Source organism: Ranitomeya variabilis, chromosome 8 (genome assembly GCF_051348905.1).
Source record: "Ranitomeya variabilis isolate aRanVar5 chromosome 8, aRanVar5.hap1, whole genome shotgun sequence".
Lineage (NCBI taxonomy): Eukaryota > Metazoa > Chordata > Amphibia > Anura > Dendrobatidae > Ranitomeya > Ranitomeya variabilis.
In genome coordinates this window covers 36,323,376-36,347,463 of record NC_135239.1, presented here as the reverse complement: position 1 = coordinate 36,347,463, position 24,088 = coordinate 36,323,376, and the positions used below count along the sequence as shown (strand labels likewise).

Genomic DNA, 24,088 nt, shown 5'->3' with positions numbered 1-24,088 from the left:
GGGTCTCTATTGTATCTAGTGGCTTCCTACAATTATGAAACTACTAAAAATATGCACATTTTTCTGCACAATTAGTAAAAATGCTAAATAAATTTAGCGTAGGGTTGGAGCACCTGCAGTGCGCTTCCCAAAAGTCATGGTAGCTTTCCGCTGCATCATTAGAAATAAAATTATTAATGGCCACAAGATTCTGCAGAAACTGTACGGTCATGAATAGCCAAGACATTTGCAATGCACTTCTAATAATTGTCCGGAAAGCCACCGTGACTTTTAGAAAATGGCTCTGTAGCGGCTGCAGCACGAAATGCCACGTAGGACCCCACTGTTCTCCAGAGCAGAAGTTGACAGCCTCATGTACGCCTTTGAGACTGTTGTGCTCGGGTCAGGAGACAGTCCGTGCTCGGACCCAGTGTGTGACGTCTGCATGAGGCTTTAGGTAACTTTGCGACAATTCTGGACACAGTTTGATTAGTAAATGACTCGTTAATTGTTTGCAAGACGTCATGTTGGACTCTGTCTTCTGTGTCCCTGTAGGAGCTGGAGCACCAGCGAGGAGCGCTGCTCAACGAAATCCAAGCTGCCAAAAACTCCTGGTTTAGTAAAACCCTGAACTCTATTAAAACTGCCACAGGGACCCAGCCTCCCGCCCAGTCCCCCCAGGGAGCCCAAGCCTCCAGCCCAGTCCTACAGGCACCCAAGGAGAGCACATAACAGCCGGAGGGAGACCCCACAAGAGCACAAGACGACCAAACGGGAAGCGGAGAACCGCAAGCAAAGGAAATTACTACAGGGCTGGACGCCATCATGGGCCCGGCCACGGTCTACCCTCCTTGCCGCGGATTCTTGCTTCCGCCTAGGACTGAACTTTGGGCTGCTGCCACTTTTACACTTTATTATTTTAAGGGACTTGTATTATTTTAGTATAAACATGGGTCCTGGGGCTTTAGCCGGCAGGTGATCCTCTCGGATACGTTCATAGGCTTTAGCCAGGGCTGCCTGATTCATGTATGTGTTTTGTATGTATAAAAGGTTTCAGTGAAAATACAAATGTTTATAGAAATGCATATTTACATATCGGATAAAAAAAAGAAATTGGCACATTGCTGCGTAAAAAGTGCAAAAAAATTTTTTTTCTTGAATTCCACTAATGGTCTATGGGATTTCTGCCCTCGGACACAGTGTTGTATTGTATGCAACTTTACATTTTATTAACCCATCACAATACTACCCGTAATAAAACATCATTGCTAAAACGAGGCGTGTCTTTTATTGTGCAGCTTAGATTTTAATCAGACTCTTAAGCTTCTAGATAGTGAATTTAAAGTGAACAAACCGGTTATCAACTTATTTAACCCACTCATTTAAATGGGGACTCTAAGGTGCCCGATTCACTTTTCTATTTGCACCAAGTTCACGTTACCATTTGCACCTAAAAAGTCTATTTTGTGTTGTTATTTTAGCTCACAGGTATAGACTGCGTTAAAGGGAACCTGTCACTCCCAAAATCGATGGTGAGGTAAGCCCACCGGCACCAGGGGCTTATCTACAGCATTCTGTAATGCTGTAGATAAGCCCCCGATGTATCCTGAAAGAGGAGAAACAGAGGTTAGATTATACTCACCCAGGGGCGGTCCCGCTGCGGTCCGGGTCCGATGGGTGTCTCCGGTCCGCTCTGGTGCCTCCTATCTTCATTCCATGACGTCCTCTTCTGGTCTTCACACTGCGACGCAGGCGTACTTTGTCTGACCTGTTAAGGGCAGAGCAAAGTACTGCAGTGTGCAGGTGCTGGGCCTCTCTGACCTTTCCTGGGGCAAAGTACGCCTGCGCCGGAGCGTGAAGACCAGAAGAGGACGTCATAGAATGAAGATGGGAGGTCCTGGACCGCGACGCCCATCGGAGCGGGACCGCCCCTGGGTGAGTATAATCTAATGTCTTTTTCTCCTCTTTCAGGTAACATCGGGGGCTTATCTACAGCATTACAGAATGCTGTAGATAAGCCCCTGATGACTGTGAGCTTACCTCACCATCGATTTTGGGGGGGACAGGTTCCCTTTAAGGGGATTGTCCACTACTCAGACAACCCCTTCCCAATCTCCCTGTAAAATACTAACACCTATATTCGCCTCCGCTTCAGGCGCCATTCCACCAGTGACAGCACTGACTCTCCCGGGGATCTCGTCAGCGTTGCCCTCGCTCTCCTCTCCAGCTGACATGGCAGCCACTGCTCGCTCTTCCTCCAGATGTCTTGATTTCTCCAAAGGAGAGAGGGGGGAGTGAAACCAGCGCTGCTTGGCCAAATTGTTTGCTTGACATTGTTGTGTAGTGGACGACTCCTTCAAAGGTTTCCAGATGTTTTTGCCTAAATAATCATTTGCAACTTTTAAAAAAGGTGCAAATATAAATCACTCTAAGGTAAGGAATGCAGGTAATGAAAGTCAGAATATTTTGAGCAATTTGTGACATTTTGCAAAATGTGGGACTTGTCACGACAGTCACAAAAACAGTTAAACAGGAAAAAAAGACCATTTTTTTTGTTTTTTGGCAAATTCATGAATTTGAGGGAAAAAAAAAAATATTAAAAATCTGCCCCCAAAACACAATGTATTAGTCTTTGTTTTTTTTGTATCTAGGTCTTTCCTTTATACACATTGACCTGACAGTTTCAGCCACCTCATCAATAAATCTATATATACTTGTATTTCAAGAAAAATACAGCTCTGATAACGGCACCATCGATCTTACACCATTCATCGAAAAAGCTGCAATTTCCGCACTAAGCAGACGACCTCTCCCAGACAACAGGCGCCACTACAGTCAGGTTACTTCTTGCTTGCAGATTAGCGTTGTAATCAATGTAACTCTCCTACAGAAGACCAATTCTGACCAAGGAGCCCAGTTTTCCACAATGGAGGTAGATTTTCAGACATTCACTTTTACAGCATTCAGCCCCTTTTTAAGAATGATGTAATTCTGCAAGAACAGGTTTCCGGAAGAGACACACCTAAAAACTATGATAAAGTGCGCTTCACTTGGAATGTGTTTGCCGTCACGTTCCACATCTTACATCGGATGATCACCATTGTAAACTGGAAGGTCCCAGTGTACAACAAAGAACCACTCACGGGAAAGCAGTCCATCTTATCCCAGCAGCAATGGTTCCCAGCTCCATTACTTAGACGTGACCTGTATGTGATAGGACTCCAGATCCGCAGACAACACATAGTCCGGTGCGTTACTCATCAGATCGTGGCCTCGGAACGATTTAGGGAAAGCGATGACGTCCCGTATACTCTGCGCTCCAACAATAACGGAAATGAGGCGATCTAATCCTAAAGATAGAGGAAAACAGTCATGTATGGGTTAAAAGATAGGTGCAAATATTAAACAGATGACTGCAATAGCTCTAGGCAAATAGAACAATAGTTTGGAGCAAGAGCACGAACACTGGCTCCAAAGATCTCCCATTCACACCAGTCTATATTTTTTTATATAGAGAACAGGGGTACCATTCTGTAGTGTGACATCAGTAATTATTTTGGAAAGACGTTCCTGACCTCGGCAGGTGGGATCCATTGCTGTTACAAGCACCAAATGTGCGGTTCTTGCACAGACCCTTAAAGAGACAGTCCACTACTTTTAGTGCTCGTGCACACAATCGATTTTCTCGGCTGTAGTTTTCATGGGACAGCGCTTGTAAATATAATTATTTAGGGGCTGTGTTTATGTCTGGTGGTCCAAGGAGAAAAAAAAAAAAAAAGTGACATGTCCAATTTTGATCAGAGTGTTCGAATCAAAATCGGCAACACAAGTCTACGAATCAGTGAGAAAATAAAGTTTTCACAGACTGATGTTCTAGAAAAGTTGGAATTTTTTTTTTCGTTCCATATATGAAATAAAACTGATGCCAAAGTCTGATCAGAATAATCGGTCAGTTTCTCGAATGTGGAAAAAACGGAGGTATGACGCTACCCCAATACTGACGGGCTATCCTAGGAATAGGCTGTCCTTATAAGATTGGTGGGGGTCCTACAACGATCAGCTGGTATCGCCACCATACATCATGGCGGGTGCTGCCGATCAGGTCACAAAAAGGTGCGCATCTCCTCTCCATAAACGTGTCGCTTCCAGCGGCACCTGCTGATCGGAGCTGGACAATTACCTAACGCGATGCCACCATGAGGGGGCGCTCCAGACTCCAGCGCTTCTAGGAGGTGTGATAGGAGAGTCGCATCTTCCTGCAGGAACATGGAGACAAGTTGTAGGTGAATAAATATCCCAGTCGCCAGTGTGAAAACTGCAAGATTTCTCATTTTTATTTTTTTAATAAAGATCGTGGTAAATAATACAAAAGCCGGAAGGATTTTAAGGCGAATCCAAAAATCCTTTTTTTTTTCCTGACAACATATTTCTTTAATAGGAAAATCTCTGACCTTTAGGACGTCTTGAAGAACCCAACGTTGAAATTCCGAGTTGTGAATACGTATTGAGCCACCTCCAACTTCATTCCCATTTAGGACCAGGTCGTAATGCTGACTGCGAACCTGAAAAATAAGGAGTCAGTGAGAAAAATGGCGGCTTCCACCAGGATAAGAGCCAGATCCAATATACATAGGGCCTGTTACGCTGACGGCTGTCACTGGGGGTGTCGAGGGAAAGAAGGGTCAGGCATATGGGATTTCAACATGTCCGATCACATGGGAGATGACAGTAACACCTCGGGAGACGACTTGAGAACACATGCACGGCGGATCATAAATTGGGGTTGGGTTTAGTACTCCATGACTTTCGGGGTCCATGGGGGGTGAGGGGCTATCCACATACAGCTTTACCTTGGCTGGGTCTTGGTACAGAAGCTCCATGTCATCTGGGTGGGGAGCAGTGAACGGATGATGAGCAGATTCCAACTCCCCCGGATTCTCTTCTTTCGGGAGAAAGAGCGGAAAGTCAACTACCCACAAGAAGTGGAAGGTGTTGGGGTCCCGGAGTGGTACCCCACATTCTTCTAGCCGAGAGGCAACTTCAAGGCGCAGCTTGCCTAAAGCAGTGCACTATGGGAGATAAAGGATACACAATCCATTGCCGTTCTCTGCCCTGGACCACGTCACCAGCCACGGCTGGCAGTAATACAGAGTCGGCACTCACGGCTGCATCATGTGGCCCCGCCGCCAGCAGGAGGAGATCTTCAGCCGTGGCCCCAGAGTCATCTGCAAGAGCTTTCTGAAGTTCTTCAGTGAGATTCTTCCCAAGAGAAGATCTCCAGGATCCATCAGATCCAACTATAACTGCCAGGACCTCCTGTAATAAATATATACGGTAATACTGTAATGGCTGTATACATGGGAGAACGAAGTAGTGTGAGAATTCCATCACCACCAGTAGGGGGTGCTCACAATACTGTTTAAGCATTAGTCTCAATAATAAAACAATGTATAACATATTAAAGGGAATCTGTCCGTAAATGTTTGCAATGGAATCTGAGTGTAGCATAATGTAGGGGCTGAGACCCTGATTCCAGCGATGTGTCACTTACTGGGCTGCTTGGAGTACTTTTGATAGAATCCCTGTTTTCTCTACTGTAGATGTAGCAGTTGTCAGAATCCCCGCCCACACCCCTGATTGGCAGCTTTCTGTGTATACTGTCAGCAAGCTGCCAATCAGAGGTGGGGGTGTGGCTGGACCAGGAGGCACGAGACAAGTAGTCCTCTAGTGAATTTCATGCTGATAAAACACAGACTGTATTGAAACTATAGAAGTGCCACATTCCTGGAATCAGGCTCTCTGCCCCTACATTATGCTGCTCTCACATTCAACAGCAAAAAAACTGCTGAAAAATTCCCTTAAAAAAAAAAATGCAAATACTGTAAAACTGGTCAAAAATGTTTAATTTGACCCACAAGATTGGATATTTACACACATTTAGACGTTATTAACAGCACATACAGGGTAACCTGTTACTATACCTGCTTACACTGGTCCCTGATCATCTGCAACATTGAATCCAATACTTTTCCCTTTAGATAAATCTGTAAGAATAAAAAAACAGGGATCAAAACATAAAATGTGAACGCAGCACCACAGAGTGTGAACGCTGGACTGCGTGATACAGAAATTATACATGACGGCTATGGTCACTGATGAGCTGATCTCTGTGACTGTGTGGGTTAATTATTAATTTATTATGATTGCTGAAATAGGTAATCTTGTCATTTTCACACTGGCTCCTATTTGGGGGGGTTTTACCCTCATAAATGCTGTCTTTTCAGGAAGTTTTCAGCAGGTTGATGATCATCAGAGGCAGGATTACAGTGACAGGCAACACCTCTACACAGTTGATTCACCAATCACAATATGTCACAGCTCTCCTGCTCCTCCTTCCTTTACAATGACCTTTGCACACGCTCATTAGATGCTTCGATACTAAAGACTGTGTCTGGGTCTGATGACCATTGTGGCTAATGTAAATGTGGATTTTCTTAAAAACACAGGAAATCTAAGAAAGCCCCAAATAAGCTCACAAGTGCTGGGGCTTGGACTGTGCTTACATCTCTCCGGCTTTTTTTTCCCCTCCCGCGCTCCTGTCTGTAACTGACAGGTAACTCTTCTCTATGACCTGCTCTCCCGCCTGAGATCGTGGGCAGGCGTCATCATTCCCAGGTGTTTTCCTAAAGACCTCACATATACTTCTCAAAAGAGGGCTACAGATGGGGAATCAGAGGAAGCTGTAGAGCTGACGGCTTCCACTTTTTAGGTCCCTCTTATAGAGGCCATTATATTAAATGGGGTTGTCTCATTTCAAAGATTATTGTTCCAGAGCCGCAAAGAAAAAAAACTGCAGAGTTCAGAGATTGACTGCAGCGCTGTAGTGTGACTTCATTGCTGCACACAATCACCGGAGCAGTGTCAAGAGGCAGGTCGGTCTAATTTTCTTTTGCCTCCCACAGAGTCTGAAGGCAACATTTTTAAAAGGGTACAACCCCTTTATCAAAAAAAAAAGAAAAAAAATAATATTTATTATATATATATATATTTTTTTATTATGTACACTTAAGAGTACAAACATGTGGCTGCTCCGCTGTGGCGGACTCACCGCTCCATCTGGGACCCTTATGGCTTTCACACATCCCTGGGGTTTACTGAGAGCTTCTTTTATAAATCCCAAAGACAAGGTCCTGATCTGCGCAGTCACATCGGTGATCTGGTGAAGAAAGTGGACTGTTATATAAGGAATCCTCCATTATAAGGCTCATCCCGGGCATTGTACAGGACTTTCATACATGACTCCAGCAGGATAACATCTGTATGATACACATCAATATTGTTCAGTCTATGTTATATATATAAAAACAAGATGGCCAGGGTCAGCATCTGGATGGCCAGGGTCAGCATCTGGATGGCCAGGGTCAGCATCTGGATGGCCAGGGTCAGCATCTGGATGGCCAGGGTCAGCATCTGGATGGCCAGGGTCAGCATCTGGATGGCCAGGGTCAGCATCTGGATGGCCAGGGTCAGCATCTGGATGGCCAGAGTCTGGATGGTCCTAATATTTTTTAGGTCCGCAGCCATTTCTGTTCACATATCAGTGTGGTATAAGCATCATGTTACCTTCATTTGGAAGCGAGTGTCGGGCTTATCTACTCCATAGCTGCTCATGGCCTCCGCGTAGGACATCACTGGGAATGGGTCACGTAGAGTTCCTTTTTCTTCAGGCCATGAGTACCGCAATAAGCCCTCCACCAACCTCTGGATCCCCAGCTGGTCCACAAAAGACATCTCGATATCAACCTTAGGAACAAAAAGTGCCAAATGCATTAGATGCACAAAAAGTTCTGTAACTTACTTTAGAAAAGGCTTTAGGTTTTTTTTTACAGGGCGTTTGGGAGTAAATTGTGAATCATAAAGGTGTGAACACAAGGAGGAAGCCAGATGACTGAGTTAATACTGCCCAGACACAACAGTTACATCAGCGGGATTTTCCCACAACCTTACGCCCCGTTCACATTGCAGTTCAGAGTCGACACAGGCGTGAACTGGGACGAAGGTGAAGAGCAACCTCTAAACTGTCCACGGGTGGCAGATGTGAAGGAAAACACGGACCAGCATGCTAGAGGTCAATGCCAGGAGATAAGCGGGTGTCGGTGGGGTCACCCTCTATCCATTGCAACATGTGGTGAACAGCTATATACCAGACATCAGAAGAGGCAGGTGGTAGATGAACATTGTTAAAGGGGTATTCTGGTTACAATACGTTATTACTGACCCTCGGGATAGGGGATAAATTCTAGATTTGTGGGGTCCAGCTGCTGAAACTCACAGAAACAGAACCCGTTGTCCCCTGTCTGAATGATAGTGCAGTGCACAAGCCCGACCGCCGCTGCATTCTATCTCTATGGCAACTCAGGAGAAAGCAGAGTGCGGTTCCTGCAATTGGTGGGGGTCTCAGCGGCAGGACCACCAGCACTGTAGACGTTATCGTGTGGATATAGGTAATAACCTAATGTAACGGGAATACGCCTTTAATGTCTATCACTCGGTGCAGTTCTCCTGGATTATGACGCGGCCTGTATGTAATACGCACTATATCCATTTATATCATTTACCTGCGTGAACTCCGGCTGTCGGTCCGGTCTCGACCCTTCATCTCGATAACAACGGGCTATCTGGAAGTACCTAACAATACATTATATTATTTTATTTGCATCTGTACCAATGAATTCTTACAGCACATTTAATTGTAAGACTACAAGAGAGACCATGGAGGTACTGGGGATCGGCGAACACTTACACCCTGCAATACTGGAGACGGATTTAATATTCGATATATAACTTATTATGCAAATTTCTGTAATCAGACACCAGGGGGCGCTTCAGCACATTTCTATAATCAGACACCAGGGGGCGCTTCAGAGCATTTCTATAATCAGACACCAGGGGGCGCTTCAGTGCATTTCTATAATCAGACACCAGGGGGAGCTTCAGAGCATTTCTATAATCAGACACCAGGGGGCGCTTCAGCACATTTCTATAATCAGACACCAGGGGGCGCTTCAGTGCATTTCTATGATCAGACACCAGGGGGAGCTTCAGTGCATTTCTATAATCAGACACCAGGGGGCGCTTCAGAGCATTTCTATAATCAGACACCAGGAGGCGCTTCAGAGCATTTCTATAATCAGACACCAGGAGGCACTTCAGCGCATTTCTATAATCAGACACCAGGGGGAGCTTCAGTGCATTTCTATAATCAGACACCAGGGGGCGCTTCAGTGCATTTCTATAATCAGACACCAGGGGGCGCTTCAGTGCATTTCTATAATCAGACACCAGGGGGCGCTTCAGCGCATTTCTATGATCAGACACCAGGGGGCGCTTCAGTGCATTTCTATAATCAGACACCAGGAGGCGCTTCAGCACATTTCTATGATCAGACACCAGGGGGCGCTTCAGCGCATTTCTATAATCAGACACCAGGGGGAGCTTCAGCGCATTTCTATAATCAGACACCAGGGGGAGCTTCAGCACATTTCTATAATCAGACACCAGGGGGCGCTTCAGCGCATTTCTATAATCAGACACCAGGGGGAGCTTCAGTGCATTTCTATAATCAGACACCAGGGGGCGCTTCAGTGCATTTCTATAATCAGACACCAGGGGGCGCTTCAGAGCATTTCTATAATCAGACACCAGGGGGCGCTTCAGCACATTTCTATAATCAGACACCAGGAGGCGCTTCAGCACATTTCTATAATCAGACACCAGAGGGCGCTTCAGCACATTTCTATAATCAGACACCAGGGGGCGCTTCAGCACATTTCTATGATCAGACACCAGGGGGAGCTTCAGCACATTTCTATAATCAGACACCAGGGGGCGCTTCAGCACATTTCTATGATCAGACACCAGGGGGAGCTTCAGCACATTTCTATAATCAGACACCAGGGGGCGCTTCAGTGCATTTCTATAATCAGACACCAGGGGGAGCTTCAGCACATTTCTATAATCAGACACCAGGGGGCGCTTCAGCACATTTCTATAATCAGACACCAGGGGGAGCTTCAGTGCATTTCTATAATCAGACACCAGGGGGCGCTTCAGTGCATTTCTATAATCAGACACCAGGGGGAGCTTCAGTGCATTTCTATAATCAGACACCAGGGGGAGCTTCAGCGCATTTCTATAATCAGACACCAGGGGGCGCTTCAGCGCATTTCTATAATCAGACACCAGGGGGCGCTTCAGTGCATTTCTATAATCAGACACCAGGGGGAGCTTCAGCGCATTTCTATAATCAGACACCAGGGGGCGCTTCAGTGCATTTCTATAATCAGACACCAGGGGGAGCTTCAGTGCATTTCTATAATCAGACACCAGGGGGAGCTTCAGTGCATTTCTATAATCAGACACAAGGGGGCGCTTCAGTGCATTTCTATAATCAGACACAAGGAGGCGCTTCAGTGCATTTCTATAATCAGACACCAGGGGGCGCTTCAGCGCATTTCTATAATCAGACACCAGGGGGCGCTTCAGCGCATTTCTATAATCAGACACCAGGGGGCGCTTCAGCACATTTCTATAATCAGACACCAGGGGGCGCTTCAGCGCATTTCTATGATCAGACACCAGGGGGCGCTTCAGCACATTTCTATAATCAGACACCAGGGGGCGCTTCAGTGCATTTCTATAATCAGACACCAGGGGGAGCTTCAGTGCATTTCTATAATCAGACACAAGGAGGCGCTTCAGTGCATTTCTATAATCAGACACCAGGGGGCGCTTCAGTGCATTTCTGTAACCATGGTTTTTTTACCCTCTCCCTTTTTTTTTTTTTTTTCTATACTATGTTGTGCATAAATATGTGATTCTTCAGAATTTGTTTTAGTCTTTGCCTGATGAAGAGACGTATGTAGTCTCGAAAGCTTGCAATTTGTTACCATCTTTTCAGTTAGCCATTAAAAGGTATCAACCACTGAGGACTCTCAATTCTAAACATTTTTCTATCTACTGGCTAACACGGTACCAAGATATATATCTTTCCTGTTTCTATAATCAGACACCAGGGGGCGCTTCAGTGCATTTCTATAATCAGACACCAGGGGGCGCTTCAGTGCATTTCTATAATCAGACACCAGGGGGCGCTTCAGCACATTTCTATAATCAGACACCAAGAGGCGCTTCAGTGCAGTTCTATAATCAGACACCAGGGGGAGCTTCAGTGCATTTCTATAATCAGACACCAGGGGGCGCTTCAGTGCATTTCTATAATCAGACACCAGGGGGCACTTCAGCACATTTCTATAATCAGACACCAGGGGGCGCTTCAGCACATTTCTATAATCAGACACCAGGGGGCGCTTCAGCACATTTCTATAATCAGACACCAGGGGGCGCTTCAGTGCATTTCTATAATCAGACACCAGGGGGCGCTTCAGTGCATTTCTATAATCAGACACCAGGGGGCGCTTCAGCACATTTCTATAATCAGACACCAGGGGGCGCTTCAGGCTGCATACAACCCTCTTACCTGTCCAGGCCGCCGACCATAAGCAGCTGCTTGAATTGCTGTGGGCTCTGGGGTAAGGAGTAGAACTTGCCAGGCTCCTGTGTCGGCACCAAGAATTCCTTCGCTCCCTGAAACAAACAGAACCCACAACTGATACGCGACATTCTGGGTGTTTGCACCCGTCCGTGCCCCGCCATCACCGCCCTGAGAAGTGACAGGTGACCATGATATCACTCCCTTATTCATGGCAGGGAATTGCTACTTAAGCCGAGCTATGAATCCTACTGGTGAGATACAAAACAAGGTTTCTGTGTATGAAAAGTTGTGTACACGGTGTCTGGAGGGGAACGATCCGGCTCTGCGCGCTGTGCAGGACCAGACAGAGATCTCCAGGACATTACTATAGGAAGCCTCGTACCGCGGGCAGACACTGCACCTGCACACGAGGAGTCACTCGGCTTCCACAGGCTGGAAATTATGTGTTACTGTCACTCATCAGTCGTTACCGGGATTCGAACCGGGGTCTCCAGCGGTCTATTCATTCACAAATGGCAGGATGTAACCACACAGCCATCACGGCAGTCTCCGGAGCACAGCACATACATACCCCCTGGTGCACAGCACATACATACCCCAGGAGTTTTCTTGAACAGGGTGGGAGTCTCCACATCCACAAAGCCTAAAACAAAGGATTAGTGAAGCGTCACATTAGCATATAAATAACACATACATCTAGTGGGCAAATACTGAAAAGTCAGGGACAGAGGACACTTTTTTTTTTTTTTAAACTGCAATTTTCTCAATTGGGGTCATTAAAAACTATGTCCCACTTGGCTATTAAGAGACAGCTTCTCTGCACAATGCGGACTGCAGAATGAGTCAACTGAGAATCCATCAGTGAGCTCGTTCTGATGGAGAGATTGTGCGGTAATTCTCATCTGTTTTACAGTTCGGCTCAACTCTGACGTGTTCTGTGGTCACAAATCTGACGTCATCATTAAAAGATAGCTAAGAAATTATTGTTGATAAATTGGATAATACAAGAATAGTTTAACCTTTCAAAATGACCGTTTCCAGTTTTTTACAAGAACTCTGATTATTAACAATGTTATAATATATCTCGTTTTTGCATGACAGTATATAACAAACATTTAAAAAAAAAAAAGAAGATAACAATGACAACCTCTCCACTTATGGATTCTCAGTTAACTCATTCTGTAGTCAGCAATGTCCAAGAAGGTAAAGAAACTGTAAAAGCTACAAAGTTAAACATTTTTAAATCCGTTATTTAAAAAAAAAAAATCAAAATCATTTAACAGGGTCATCACTGCGGAAAACTGCACATTTTTTGTTAACTTGTGCAGTTTAGTAAAACAAAACAAAAAAAACAACATCCTTTAAAACCTCTCGTAAGCAATGCTATGACAGGGCCAGGTGGTGACATTAATGTCTTGCAAGCTGAACCTGGGCCACAAGCTTATTTGTTAGTTCCATGTCAAACTTCTCCGTAGCCGGCCATGTCAGTCCGCGCGTCTCTGGGACTACACACCGGCTTAGAGGACTTACTTAAATGTATCTGTTTCTTACTAAAATCATATTTTTGCAACTGTATTTCAGCATTTTAGACTTCTACAGCTTCTATGTATCACTGTACACAGACGCATGCAGAATAAGTTAGCAGTGAATCTATCAGCGAGACCTTGTCCTGATGGAAGGATCTGTAACTTCTATGCTGATTTCTATATAGAAGATGGCTCAGGAGAGCTCTGCCATCATTAGGAGCTCACTGATGGACTCACTGGTAACTCATTCTGCAGACTGCTTTGCACGGTGATACATAGAGGCTGTAAAAAACAAATAGTGCAACATTTTTAATACAAACTTACTGAAAAGTGAAATGTTTATAGAGACAATCTTCCTTGTACCTTTGGTGTCTGGAGAGGAACGATCCGGCTCTGCGCGCTGTGCAGTACCAGACAGAGATCTCCAGGACATTACTATAGGAAGCCTGGTACCGCGGGCAGACACTGCGCCTGCACACGAGGAGTCTCTCGGCTTCCAAACGCTGGTAATTATGTGTTACTGTCATGGCCGTGTCTCCTGGAGATGCTGAGAAGCATCTCCGGGTCTCTCGTCACTGGTGCCCGGACAGGACGAGCTCACGTACAGCGGGCAGCCTGCGTATCTTTGCTCTGCAGCACGGACGCACAGGGTGCAGTATGTAGTGGTGGCGCTTACCGTGCTGATTGCACAGATACTCCCTCATCCTCATGACCATGGCGGACCGGAGCCGGAGGTTGTGCTGGAGTTGGGCGCTGCGCAGGTCCAGGTATCGGTACTGCATTCTCAGCGACTCCGATTTCTAAAAGAAGAAAGCAATGGATTGATGATATCACTTGGTGCCGGAGTGTGAGAAATCAGCGCAGAAATATTAAGCAGAGCGTAAGGGAACATTTACAGCAACAATGAACCTTCACAGAGTCTTTAATCTCAAACGGCAGCTTCCTGCAGGCGTTCAGGACGCGGACCTTCTTGGCTTTAACTTCAATCTCTCCTGTGGCCATTTTCTAAAAAACAAAATGAAGCAAACGTCAGCGGATCGCACAGATGTAGGTGATAAGATTACCGCTCGTCATTTACTATATGGACGGAAGTATGTGCCCCCACATTACACCACAGGATAATCTCTGACCCCCAATCTACATCCATACACATTAATATGGACTCAGCAGCTATAACGGCTCCCGCTCTTCTGGGAAGGATTTCTACATGATTTTGGGTTGTGTCGGTGGGATTCTGCCCCTTCATCCAGAGGAGAATTTGTGAGGTCAGACCCTGATGTTGGGGGGAGGCCGGGCTCACAATCTCCGATCTAGGTCATCTCAAAGGAGCTGTGCGGCCGGTCATGTTCTTCATACCAAACTCCACCAACCATGACTACATGGACCTTGTGCACTTAGGACAGTCATGGGGAGCAGAAAAGGGTCTTCTCCAAACTGTTCCCACAAAAATGGAAGCTAAAATTGTCCAAGATGTCTGGTTAAAAGATTAATATTAAATATTACAGATGGCACAATGCAGGGGTTAACGTTCTCCTTATATTTGTCAAACAAAGATTCCTCCAGACACCACATAAAGAGGTGTGATCCGTCACTGCACAGAACATGTCTCCTCCAGAATCCAGTGGTGGTGACTTTACACCACTTTATCCAACGCTCAGCATTGTGCTTGGTGATGTAAGGCTGTATACAGCTGCACGGCCATGAAGCTCCTGGCGGGGGCGCAGTGTTTATGCTGGTGTTACTACCAGAGGAGGTCTGGACTGTGCAGTTATGGGGTCAGCAGAGCGTTGGTGACTTTTCTGCCCTCTGTTCCTCAACACTCGGCCCCCCGCTCTATAACATTACGGGGTCTCCACTTCATGGCTGAGTTGCTGCGGTTCCTTCCACTTCTCAATAACATCAGTCACAGGTGATGGGGTAAGGTTTAGGAGGAAATGTCATGTACGGACTTGTTACCCCGGTGTCTCCTATTACAGGACCTATTATCAGTGAGCTCCGCACCAGCAGTTCCAGCACATTAGTAGACGGCATTGGTGAGGGCTGGATGTTATACACCGAGGGCGATGGGGCCGGATGAAGAACCTACATTCAATGATTAGGACACGTGGACTTGTACTTTTCTCCATATAATGTCTGTACTATTGTCAGTATATTGTGAACAGACTCACCGGATTCTCTTGGCCCGATGGTCGGGGTATGACCGTCCCTTTTACCAACAGCACAGACTCCAATGGGACTGCACTCATCATTTCCTTTAGCCGGGAACCTTCCTAGTAACACAAAGCCCAGAGGAGTGATCACTAAAGAGAACGATCAGAGACGCTAGGACTTATACCGGCTACTCCATCACTGCAGCAATTTAACCCTTAGAAGAGTTTCATGAGAGTAATATGTGTAGGTTTCTGGCCTGAAGGCTTTGCACTTTAGGAGGGGTGTGAGTTAATTTTTGTTTTCCCCAAATTGTAGCATGCTCTAAATAATGTTTTTTTTTGCATACATGAAGCCAGGTTCTCCATCACTGCTGGAGAGAAGCCGCTTCTATTATCGGCTGCACAAGATCAGTAATCTCTCCATCACTTATAGACAAGAGGATCTGAGCGATGGGGCTGAGCTACTGAGCATGTCTGACCACCAGAATGGTCGCGCTCGGTGGACATTCTAAAAAGAACACCAGGGGGCGCTAGAACAAGTGTGTGACTACAACACCTAGAGTGTTTACTTAACTCAGATTGAAAATAAACATGTCTGACAGATAAATGGAACACTGCCATGGGACAATCGCAGGAGATGCTGGGTGTCATGATTCCCAATGGCAGGGACATGGGCAAAAACGGACCAGCTCTAGGAAGATGGTATCTCAGGTAACCGCGATGCTGAACCTAACACGCAAATAAAAGTAGCCAGGGGGTGTGCCTACGTTGTATCCCTAGACACCTCGCGCCAGCCGGAGAGCTAACTACCCCTATAAGAGGAATACACAGACCTGGCTTGCCTCCAGGGAAACCCCAAAAGTTATAGTAGCCCCCCACATGTAATAACGGTTAGGTAAGAGGAAAACACAAACGCAGTATGAATATAGATTCAGCAAAGTGAGGCCCTCTGACTAGATAGATGAAAATACAAAAGAGGACTTCGCGGTTACCTCAAAACCCTAAGCAGCCATCCTGAAACTACCTTAACTCCGTTATCAACTCATGACACCGGAGTAGTAATTTCAGATCACTAGAGCTTCCAGCAGCACGAGAAATATAAATGCATGCTGGACAAAACAAACACAAAAAGCCAAAGATTTCAACTAAACCATTTTAAATATATCCCGTGAGCGCGGTCTTCATTTTGCCAAAGATTTCAACTTAGCTGAATTGCAGACTTGGAGCAGGTAGCAAGCAACAGAGATGCTCTGGTAACATTGATTGCCGGCACTAGAGTGACTGAGAAGCCAGACTAAATAGGAAACTCCCAATTTCCTGATGAAAACAGGTGCACTGGAAACACAAGACCAAAGTCAACCAGTACCACCAGTAGCCACCAGAGGGAGCCAAAAACAGAATTCACAACAGTACCCCCCCCTTAAGGAGGGGGCACCGAACCCTCATGAGAACCACCAGGGCGATCTGGATGCGCCCTATGAAAGGCGCGAACCAAATCAGAGGCATGAACATCAGAGGCAGTCACCCAAGAATTATCCTCCTGACCGTATCCCTTCCATTTAACCAGATATTGAAGTCTCCGTCTGGAAATACGAGAGTCCAAAATCTTCTCCACAACATACTCCAATTCACCCTCCACCAGCACAGGAGCAGGAGGCTCAACAGAAGGAACAACCGGTACCTCGTACCTCCGCAACAACGACCTATGGAAAACATTATGAATGGTGAAAGATGCTGGAAGGTCCAAACGAAAAGATACAGGATTAAGAATCTCCAAAATCCTATAAGGACCTATGAACCGAGGTTTGAACTTAGGAGAAGAGACCTTCATAGGGACAAAACGAGAAGACAACCACACCAAGTCTCCAACACGGAGACGATGACCCACACGACGACGACGATTAGCTGAGTCTTCTCCTGAGACAACTTCAAATTGTCCATCACATGACTCCAAATCCGGTGCAGTCTATCCACCACAGAATCCACTCCAGGACAATCCGAAGACTCCACCTGACCAGACGAAAAACGAGGGTGAAACCCTGAATTGCAAAAGAAAGGAGAAACCAGAGTAGCAGAACTGGCCCGATTATTGAGGGCAAACTCTGCCAACGGCAAAAAGGCGACCCAATCATCCTGATCAGCAGACACAAAACACCTCAAATACGTCTCCAAGGTCTGATTAGTTCGCTCCGTCTGGCCATTAGTCTGAGGATGGAACGCAGATGAAAAAGACAAATCAATGCCCATCCTGGCACAGAACGCTCGCCAGAACCTAGACACAAATTGAGATCCTCTGTCAGACACGATGTTTTCCGGGATACCATGTAAGCGAACCACATTCTGAAAAAATAAAGGAACCAACTCCGATGAAGAAGGCAATTTGGGCAAGGGTACCAAATGAACCATCTTAGAAAAACGGTCACACACCACCCAAATGACGGACATTTTCTGAGAAACCGGGAGATCCGAGATAAAGTCCATAGAGATGTGCGTCCACGGCCTCTTCGGAATAGGCAAGGACAACAACAATCCACTAGCCCGAGAACAGCAAGGCTTGGCCCGAGCACAAACATCACAAGACTGTACAAAGGTACGCACATCCCGAGACAGGGAAGGCCACCAGAAGGACCTGGCCACCAAATCTCTGGTACCAAAAATTCCAGGGTGGCCCGCCAACACAGAAGAATGAACCTCCGAGATGACTCTACTGGTCCACTCATCTGGAACAAACAATCTCCCAGACGGACAACGATCAGGCCTATCAGTCTGAAACTCCTGCAAAGCACGTCGCAAGTCTGGGGAGACAGCAGACAAAATCACTCCATCCTTAAGGATACCCGTAGGCTCAGAATCACCAGAGGAGTCAGGCTCAAAACTCCTAGAAAGAGCATCTGCCTTCACATTTTTCGAGCCCGGCAAGTATGAAACCACAAAATTAAACAGAGAGAAAAACAATGACCAGCGCGCCTGTCTAGGATTCAGACGCCTGGCGGACTCAAGGTAAATCAGATTCTTGTGATCAGTCAAGACCACCACCTGATGTCTAGCACCCTCAAGCCAATGACGCCACTCCTCAAATGCCCACTTCATAGCCAAGAGCTCCCGATTACCGACATCATAATTTCGCTCGGTGGGCGAAAACTTTCGAGAGAAGAATGCACATGGTCTCATCACTGAGCAATCGGGACCTTTCTGCGACAAAACCGCCCCTGCTCCAATCTCGGAAGCATCAACCTCAACCTGAAAAGGGAGCGAAACATCAGGCTGACGCAACACAGGGGCAGAAGAAAAGCGGCGCTTAAGCTCCCGAAAGGCCTCCACAGCCGCAGAGGACCAATTGGCAACATCAGCACCCTTCTTAGTCAAATCAGTCAGAGGTCTAACCACACTTGAAAACCCAGTTATAAATCGACGATAGAAATTAGCAAAGCCCAAGAACTTCTGAAGACTCTTCAGGGAAGTAGGCTGCGTCCAATCACAAATAGCCCGAACCTTGACAGGATCCATCTCAACAGAAGAAGGGGAAAAAATATACCCCAAAAAGGAGATCTTCTGAACCCCAAAAATGCACTTTGAACCCTTTACAAACAAAGAATTGGACCGCAAAACCTGAAAAACCTTCCTAACCTGTTGAACATGCGACTCCCAGTCATCCGAAAAAATCAAAATATCATCCAAATACACAATCATAAATTTATCCAGGTATTTACGGAAAATATCGTGCATAAAGGACTGAAAGACTGAAGGAGCATTAGAAAGACCAAAAGGCATTACCAAATACTCAAAATGGCCCTCGGGCGTATTAAATGCAGTTTTCCACTCATCTCCCTGCTTGATCCGCACCAAATTATACGCACCCCGAAGATCAACCTTAGAGAACCACTTTGCCCCTTTAATACGAGCAAATAAATCAGTCAGTAGTGGCAAAGGATACTGGTATTTGACTGTAATCTTATTCAACAGGCGATAATCAATGCAGGGCCTCAGGGAGCCATCTTTTTTACCCACGAAAAAAAAACCTGCTCCTAAAGGGGATGAGGATGGACGGATATGTCCCTTTTCCAAGGACTCCTTAATATACTCTCGCATAGCAGCATGCTCAGGCACAGATAGATTGAACAAACGACCCTTGGGAAACTTGCTGCCAGGAATCAAGTCTATAGCACAATCGCAATCCCGGTGAGGGGGGAGAGAACTAAGTTTAGGCTCCTCAAAAACATCACCATAATCAGACAAAAATGCCGGAATTTCAGAGGGAGTAGATGAAGCAATGGAAACCAAAGGTACTTCCCCATGAGCCCCCTGACATCCCCAGCTTAACACAGACATTGTTTTCCAGTCGAGGACTGGATTATGAGTTTGCAACCATGACAATCCAAGCACTAAGACATCATGCAAGTTATGCAACACAAGGAAGCGAATCACCTCCCGATGGTCAGGAGTCATACACATAGTCACTTGTGTCCAGTATTGTGGTTTATTCCTAGCCAAAGGTGTGGAGTCGATACCCTTCAGAGGGATAGGAACTTCCAAAGGCTCTAGGCTAAACCCACAACGTCTGGCAAAGGACCAATCCATAAGACTCAAGGAAGCGCCAGAATCCACATAGGCATCCACAGTAATAGTTGATAATGAACAGATCAAAGTTACAGACAAAATAAACTTAGACTGTAAGGTGCCAATTGCAAAAGACTTATCAACCTTTTTTGTGCGTTTAGAGCATGCTGATATAACATGAGCAGAATCACCACAGTAGAAGCAAACGCCGATCAATCTGAATAGCCATAGTCATGGATTCATTCAGACCTGTGGGCGTAGGAAACCCCACCATGACATCTTTAACGGCGTCAGAGAGACCTTCTCTGACATTCGCCGCCAGGGCGCACTCATTCCACTGAGTAAGCACAGACCATTTTCGAAATTTTTGACAATATACTTCAGCTTCATCATGCCCTTGAGAGAGGGCTAGCAACGCCTTTTCAGCCTGAATCTCCAAATTAGGTTCCTCATAGAGCAACCCCAGTGCCAGAAAAAACGCATCCACACTGAGCAACGCAGGATCCCCTGGTGCCAATGCAAATGCCCAATTCTGGGGGTCACCCCGCAACAAGGACATAACAATTTTAACCTGCTGAGCGGGGTCTCCAGCGGAACGAGATCTCAGAGAAAGATACAATTTACAATTGTGCTTAAAATTCAAAAAGCGAGATCTATCTCCAGAAAAGAACTCAGGTATAGGGATCTTGGGTTCAGACATAGGAGCATGTATCACATAGTCTTGGATATTGTGAACCTTAGAGGCAAGAGTATTAAGATTAGAAGCTAAACTCTGGATATCCATTTCTCAACAGCAGAGATCTGAGCCATTCAGGGGTTAAGAGGAGAGAAAAAAAAAAAAAACAGCAGATTGCAATTATGGCTAGACAGAACCTCTGAGTAAAAAAAAAAAAAAAAAAAAAAAGAGTCAGAAACTTCTTTTTTCTCACCTTCTTTAGCCAATACCTTTAATACATTATGGCCGGCAATACTGTCATGATTCCCAATGGCAGGGACATGGGCAAAAACGGACCAGCTCTAGGAAGATGGTATCTCAGGTAACCGCGATGCTGAACCTAACACGCAAATAAAAGTAGCCAGGGGGTGTGCCTACGTTGTATCCCTAGACACCTCGCGCCAGCCGGAGAGCTAACTACCCCTATAAGAGGAATACACAGACCTGGCTTGCCTCCAGGGAAACCCCAAAAGTTATAGTAGCCCCCCACATGTAATAACGGTTAGGTAAGAGGAAAACACAAACGCAGTATGAATATAGATTCAGCAAAGTGAGGCCCTCTGACTAGATAGATGAAAATACAAAAGAGGACTTCGCGGTTACCTCAAAACCCTAAGCAGCCATCCTGAAACTACCTTAACTCCGTTATCAACTCATGACACCGGAGTAGTAATTTCAGATCACTAGAGCTTCCAGCAGCACGAGAAATATAAATGCATGCTGGACAAAACAAACACAAAAAGCCAAAGATTTCAACTTAGCTGAATTGCAGACTTGGAGCAGGTAGCAAGCAACAGAGATGCTCTGGTAACATTGATTGCCGGCACTAGAGTGACTGAGAAGCCAGACTAAATAGGAAACTCCCAATTTCCTGATGAAAACAGGTGCACTGGAAACACAAGACCAAAGTCAACCAGTACCACCAGTAGCCACCAGAGGGAGCCAAAAACAGAATTCACAACAGCTGGGCCAGTACTTAGGCTCTTATATCCTGTCCTTAATATTTCAGTTATAGTTTTGCTCTTCTATCAATCTTTATGTAGCGGACGACCCCTTTTGTGATAATCATCTATGACTTTCCAGAGTCCCAACCAATACATCACTTACTTCATCAGAAGGAAGAACAACCTGGATCAGACCGTGAGAATCTCTGAGCACGAGAAATAGATCATGTCTGCAAAAGAAATACAGAACACCTATCAATAACGGGACGGAGCGGTCACTAAACATTATTAGTGCATGAGATGGACGGATACACCAATTTTTAGGTATTTTACAGAAAGAAAAATGCTAAGATGCAATGGTTTCCATAAAGTGTTTGTGGCTTGCTACCAAGAGGACCATTTTACATTTGCTATGTGCATGGAAAACCCGGCATGTCTGGGATTTTGACAACGGATGTGCCTCACATATGGTAAGCTGGGTGCTACCACGTGACCGCACTGTGATGTCGCAGTATAATCCGTGGTTAGCTCCTTAGTCACCTAAATGCCCAATACTAACGATATCAGAGTCTCGTTATTTAATGACTTGGATGTCTTCAGAGAGATTTAGCAGAACTGAAACTCTGGAAAAAAAGCAAAAACTATAACCAAAATAACTATTAAAAACCTAAAATACTCCGCTGTCTCACCTCTGATACTGGAGCCATCCGCACAACGTCACCTCCTGCCCCACATGAGCCGGGCGCAGCTCACCGCACGTGTGAGATCGGAAGGCGAAGCTGCTGAAATCTGATAGAAATAGTAAAGAAGGTAATAAATATATATACACATATATAATACACAGTCCGTGTATTATCACATGTCCATTACCGGAGGTCCTGGGGGGCTGGTGACTTGTGGGGATACTCCCAGCATTGCTCCGATGCGTTACACACAATGTTCTCATCCCCGGTCGTCTCCGTAAGAAGCTGCAGCTCAAAAACAGTTTCACACCGGTACGAAGAGCCATTATCTGCCCTATAAAACAATGGAACGAGTCCTGGATCCTACAAAGGAAGAAGGATGGCGCAGATACGAGGAAGACGTCCCATCAAGGACTGACAGGAGAGAGCATGGACGAGCAGCCTGAGCTTAATGGTGAGAGGTCCGTGTACAATACACTGCAATTATAGAATATTATAATAATATATTATATTTATACATACACACACAGTGCTGAGCAAAACTTTTAGGCAGGTGTGTAAAAATTGCTCCACAATAAAAATCTTTAGAAAATAGAAGTGTTACTAGATTATTTTTATCAGTGAACAAAATAGAAAGTGAACAAAATAGAACAATCCCATCAATTTTGGTGTCACCGCCCTTTGTCTTCATCACTTCTTCCAGTTACTGCACACAGGTTTTATAAGAACTCGGCAGGAAGGTTGTTCCAAACATCTCGGAGAACCGACCACAGACACCAAATATTGATGGGATTTACATTTCTCTTTTGTTCATTCACTTTTTATATTTTGTTCATCAATAAACTATTATCATTTCTGTTTTCCAAAGTATTTTTACTTCGCAGCATGCCTAAAACTTTCTGTACAGAGATATAGATATATATATACATATCTATCTATCTATCTAGCTGCCCCTTCTCCAGAATGTAAATGTATATATATATAGCCGCCCCTTCTCCAGTGTATATATATATATATATATACTGGAGAAGGGGCGGCTATATATATATATATATATATAGCCGCCCCTTCTCCAGTATATATATATATATATATATATATATATATATATATATATATATATATATATATATATATATAGCTGCCCCTTCTCCAGTATATATATATATGTACATATAGCTGCCCCTTCTCCAGAATGTAAATATATACATATATCTATCTCTGCCCCTTGTCCAGGATGTAGCTAAGATCTCCAGAATATAAAACTTCCCATACTCCTCACTGCCGCCTGCATAACTGAACTAATATTATAATATTTAAATCAAACGGTGAACAGTGGAATGAGGTGAAATCAGAAGTGCAGAATCACAGTGTTTCAATTACTTCACCTCCCCAAAAATGTAATAATAAAAAATAAAAATAATAAAAAAAGGATTCGAAAATTGTAGAACCCCAAAGTGGTAGCCATAAGAACGACAGCCCGGACCCCGAAAAATAAGAACTGAAACAAATATTAACTGAAAAGCAAATAAGAAAGAAGTTATAGCTTTTGTAAGGCAAGACGTTTTCGGCAATGTCCAGGATGAGGACATGGTGGTCTCTGCTAGTAACAGCGCCCCTCTGTGCACTGGCTGTACCTGGTATTGCAGGGGAGTGAACAGAACCGAGCTGCAGTGCTGCACACAACCTGTGGTCGGGGGGGGTATATTTTAGATGTAGCAGACCGAGCGGCGTCTTCCCGCACTGACCTGTCACATGCCGCCGCCGCCACCGCCGCCGGGCGAGTGGATGATGTCCTTGTGAAACCAACCCTGACCCAGGCGCAATCAAACCTGCTAGAGCTCGAGCAGTCACGTGCCCCATTAGAACCAAACACATTTCAGTCAGGGCGTTCGCAGAGGCCAAAGGTTCTTCGATTTCGTCGTTTGGAGTTGGTTTGCGTTCCAAGCCTCGTGCGTGTTCGCTTCGGGCTGCGATAAT

At 45.4% G+C, this 24,088-nt stretch overlaps 3 protein-coding genes and 2 non-coding genes across 17 annotated transcripts in view; 2 read left to right on the top strand and 3 right to left on the bottom strand.

Moving 5' to 3' along the window:
- RABGAP1L (RAB GTPase activating protein 1 like) overlaps window positions 1-1,253 on the top strand; it is a 268,486-nt gene extending 267,233 nt beyond the window's left edge. For 6 of the 9 annotated variants that reach the window (XM_077277811.1, XM_077277812.1, XM_077277813.1 and 3 more), the window contains one exon: window positions 535-1,253. In XM_077277811.1, coding sequence (XP_077133926.1) covers window positions 535-711 — 177 coding nt within the window. In that variant the 3' untranslated portion in view covers window positions 712-1,253. The remainder of the gene's footprint in view (window positions 1-534) is intronic. The other 3 variants (XR_013218588.1, XR_013218590.1, XR_013218591.1) reach the window with 1 other exon arrangement.
- Window positions 1,254-2,072: 819 nt separating this feature from the next.
- Window positions 2,073-24,053, bottom strand: DARS2 (aspartyl-tRNA synthetase 2, mitochondrial). Of its 5 annotated transcripts, none has more exons than XM_077277803.1 (18): window positions 23,941-24,053; window positions 22,296-22,442; window positions 22,115-22,214; window positions 21,589-21,655; window positions 15,228-15,329; window positions 13,969-14,064; window positions 13,736-13,859; window positions 12,130-12,176; window positions 11,519-11,625; window positions 8,598-8,667; window positions 7,603-7,782; window positions 7,088-7,195; window positions 5,961-6,023; window positions 5,143-5,295; window positions 4,830-5,048; window positions 4,431-4,541; window positions 4,160-4,235; window positions 2,073-3,329 (listed from the first exon to the last, which is right to left on the bottom strand). In XM_077277803.1, the coding sequence occupies exons 1-18, from the start codon at window positions 23,984-23,986 to the stop codon at window positions 3,169-3,171; spliced, it is 1,977 nt and encodes a 658-aa protein (XP_077133918.1). In that variant the 5' UTR covers window positions 23,987-24,053; the 3' UTR covers window positions 2,073-3,168. The 5 variants fall into 5 exon arrangements, with proteins under 5 accessions (XP_077133918.1, XP_077133923.1, XP_077133921.1 ...); XM_077277808.1 differs by having other exon boundaries at window positions 23,857-23,976; XM_077277806.1 differs by having other exon boundaries at window positions 22,296-22,585; window positions 23,857-23,968.
- CENPL (centromere protein L) overlaps window positions 8,462-24,088 on the top strand; it is a 32,487-nt gene continuing 16,860 nt past the window's right edge. The window contains exon 1 of the mRNA XM_077277810.1: window positions 8,462-8,483. The gene's annotated coding sequence lies outside the window, so the exon portion shown is untranslated. The remainder of the gene's footprint in view (window positions 8,484-24,088) is intronic.
- Window positions 11,830-11,963, bottom strand: LOC143788990 (small Cajal body-specific RNA 3). Its single transcript, XR_013218806.1, has one exon.
- LOC143788989 (small Cajal body-specific RNA 3) lies at window positions 13,427-13,560 on the bottom strand. The gene has a single exon (XR_013218805.1).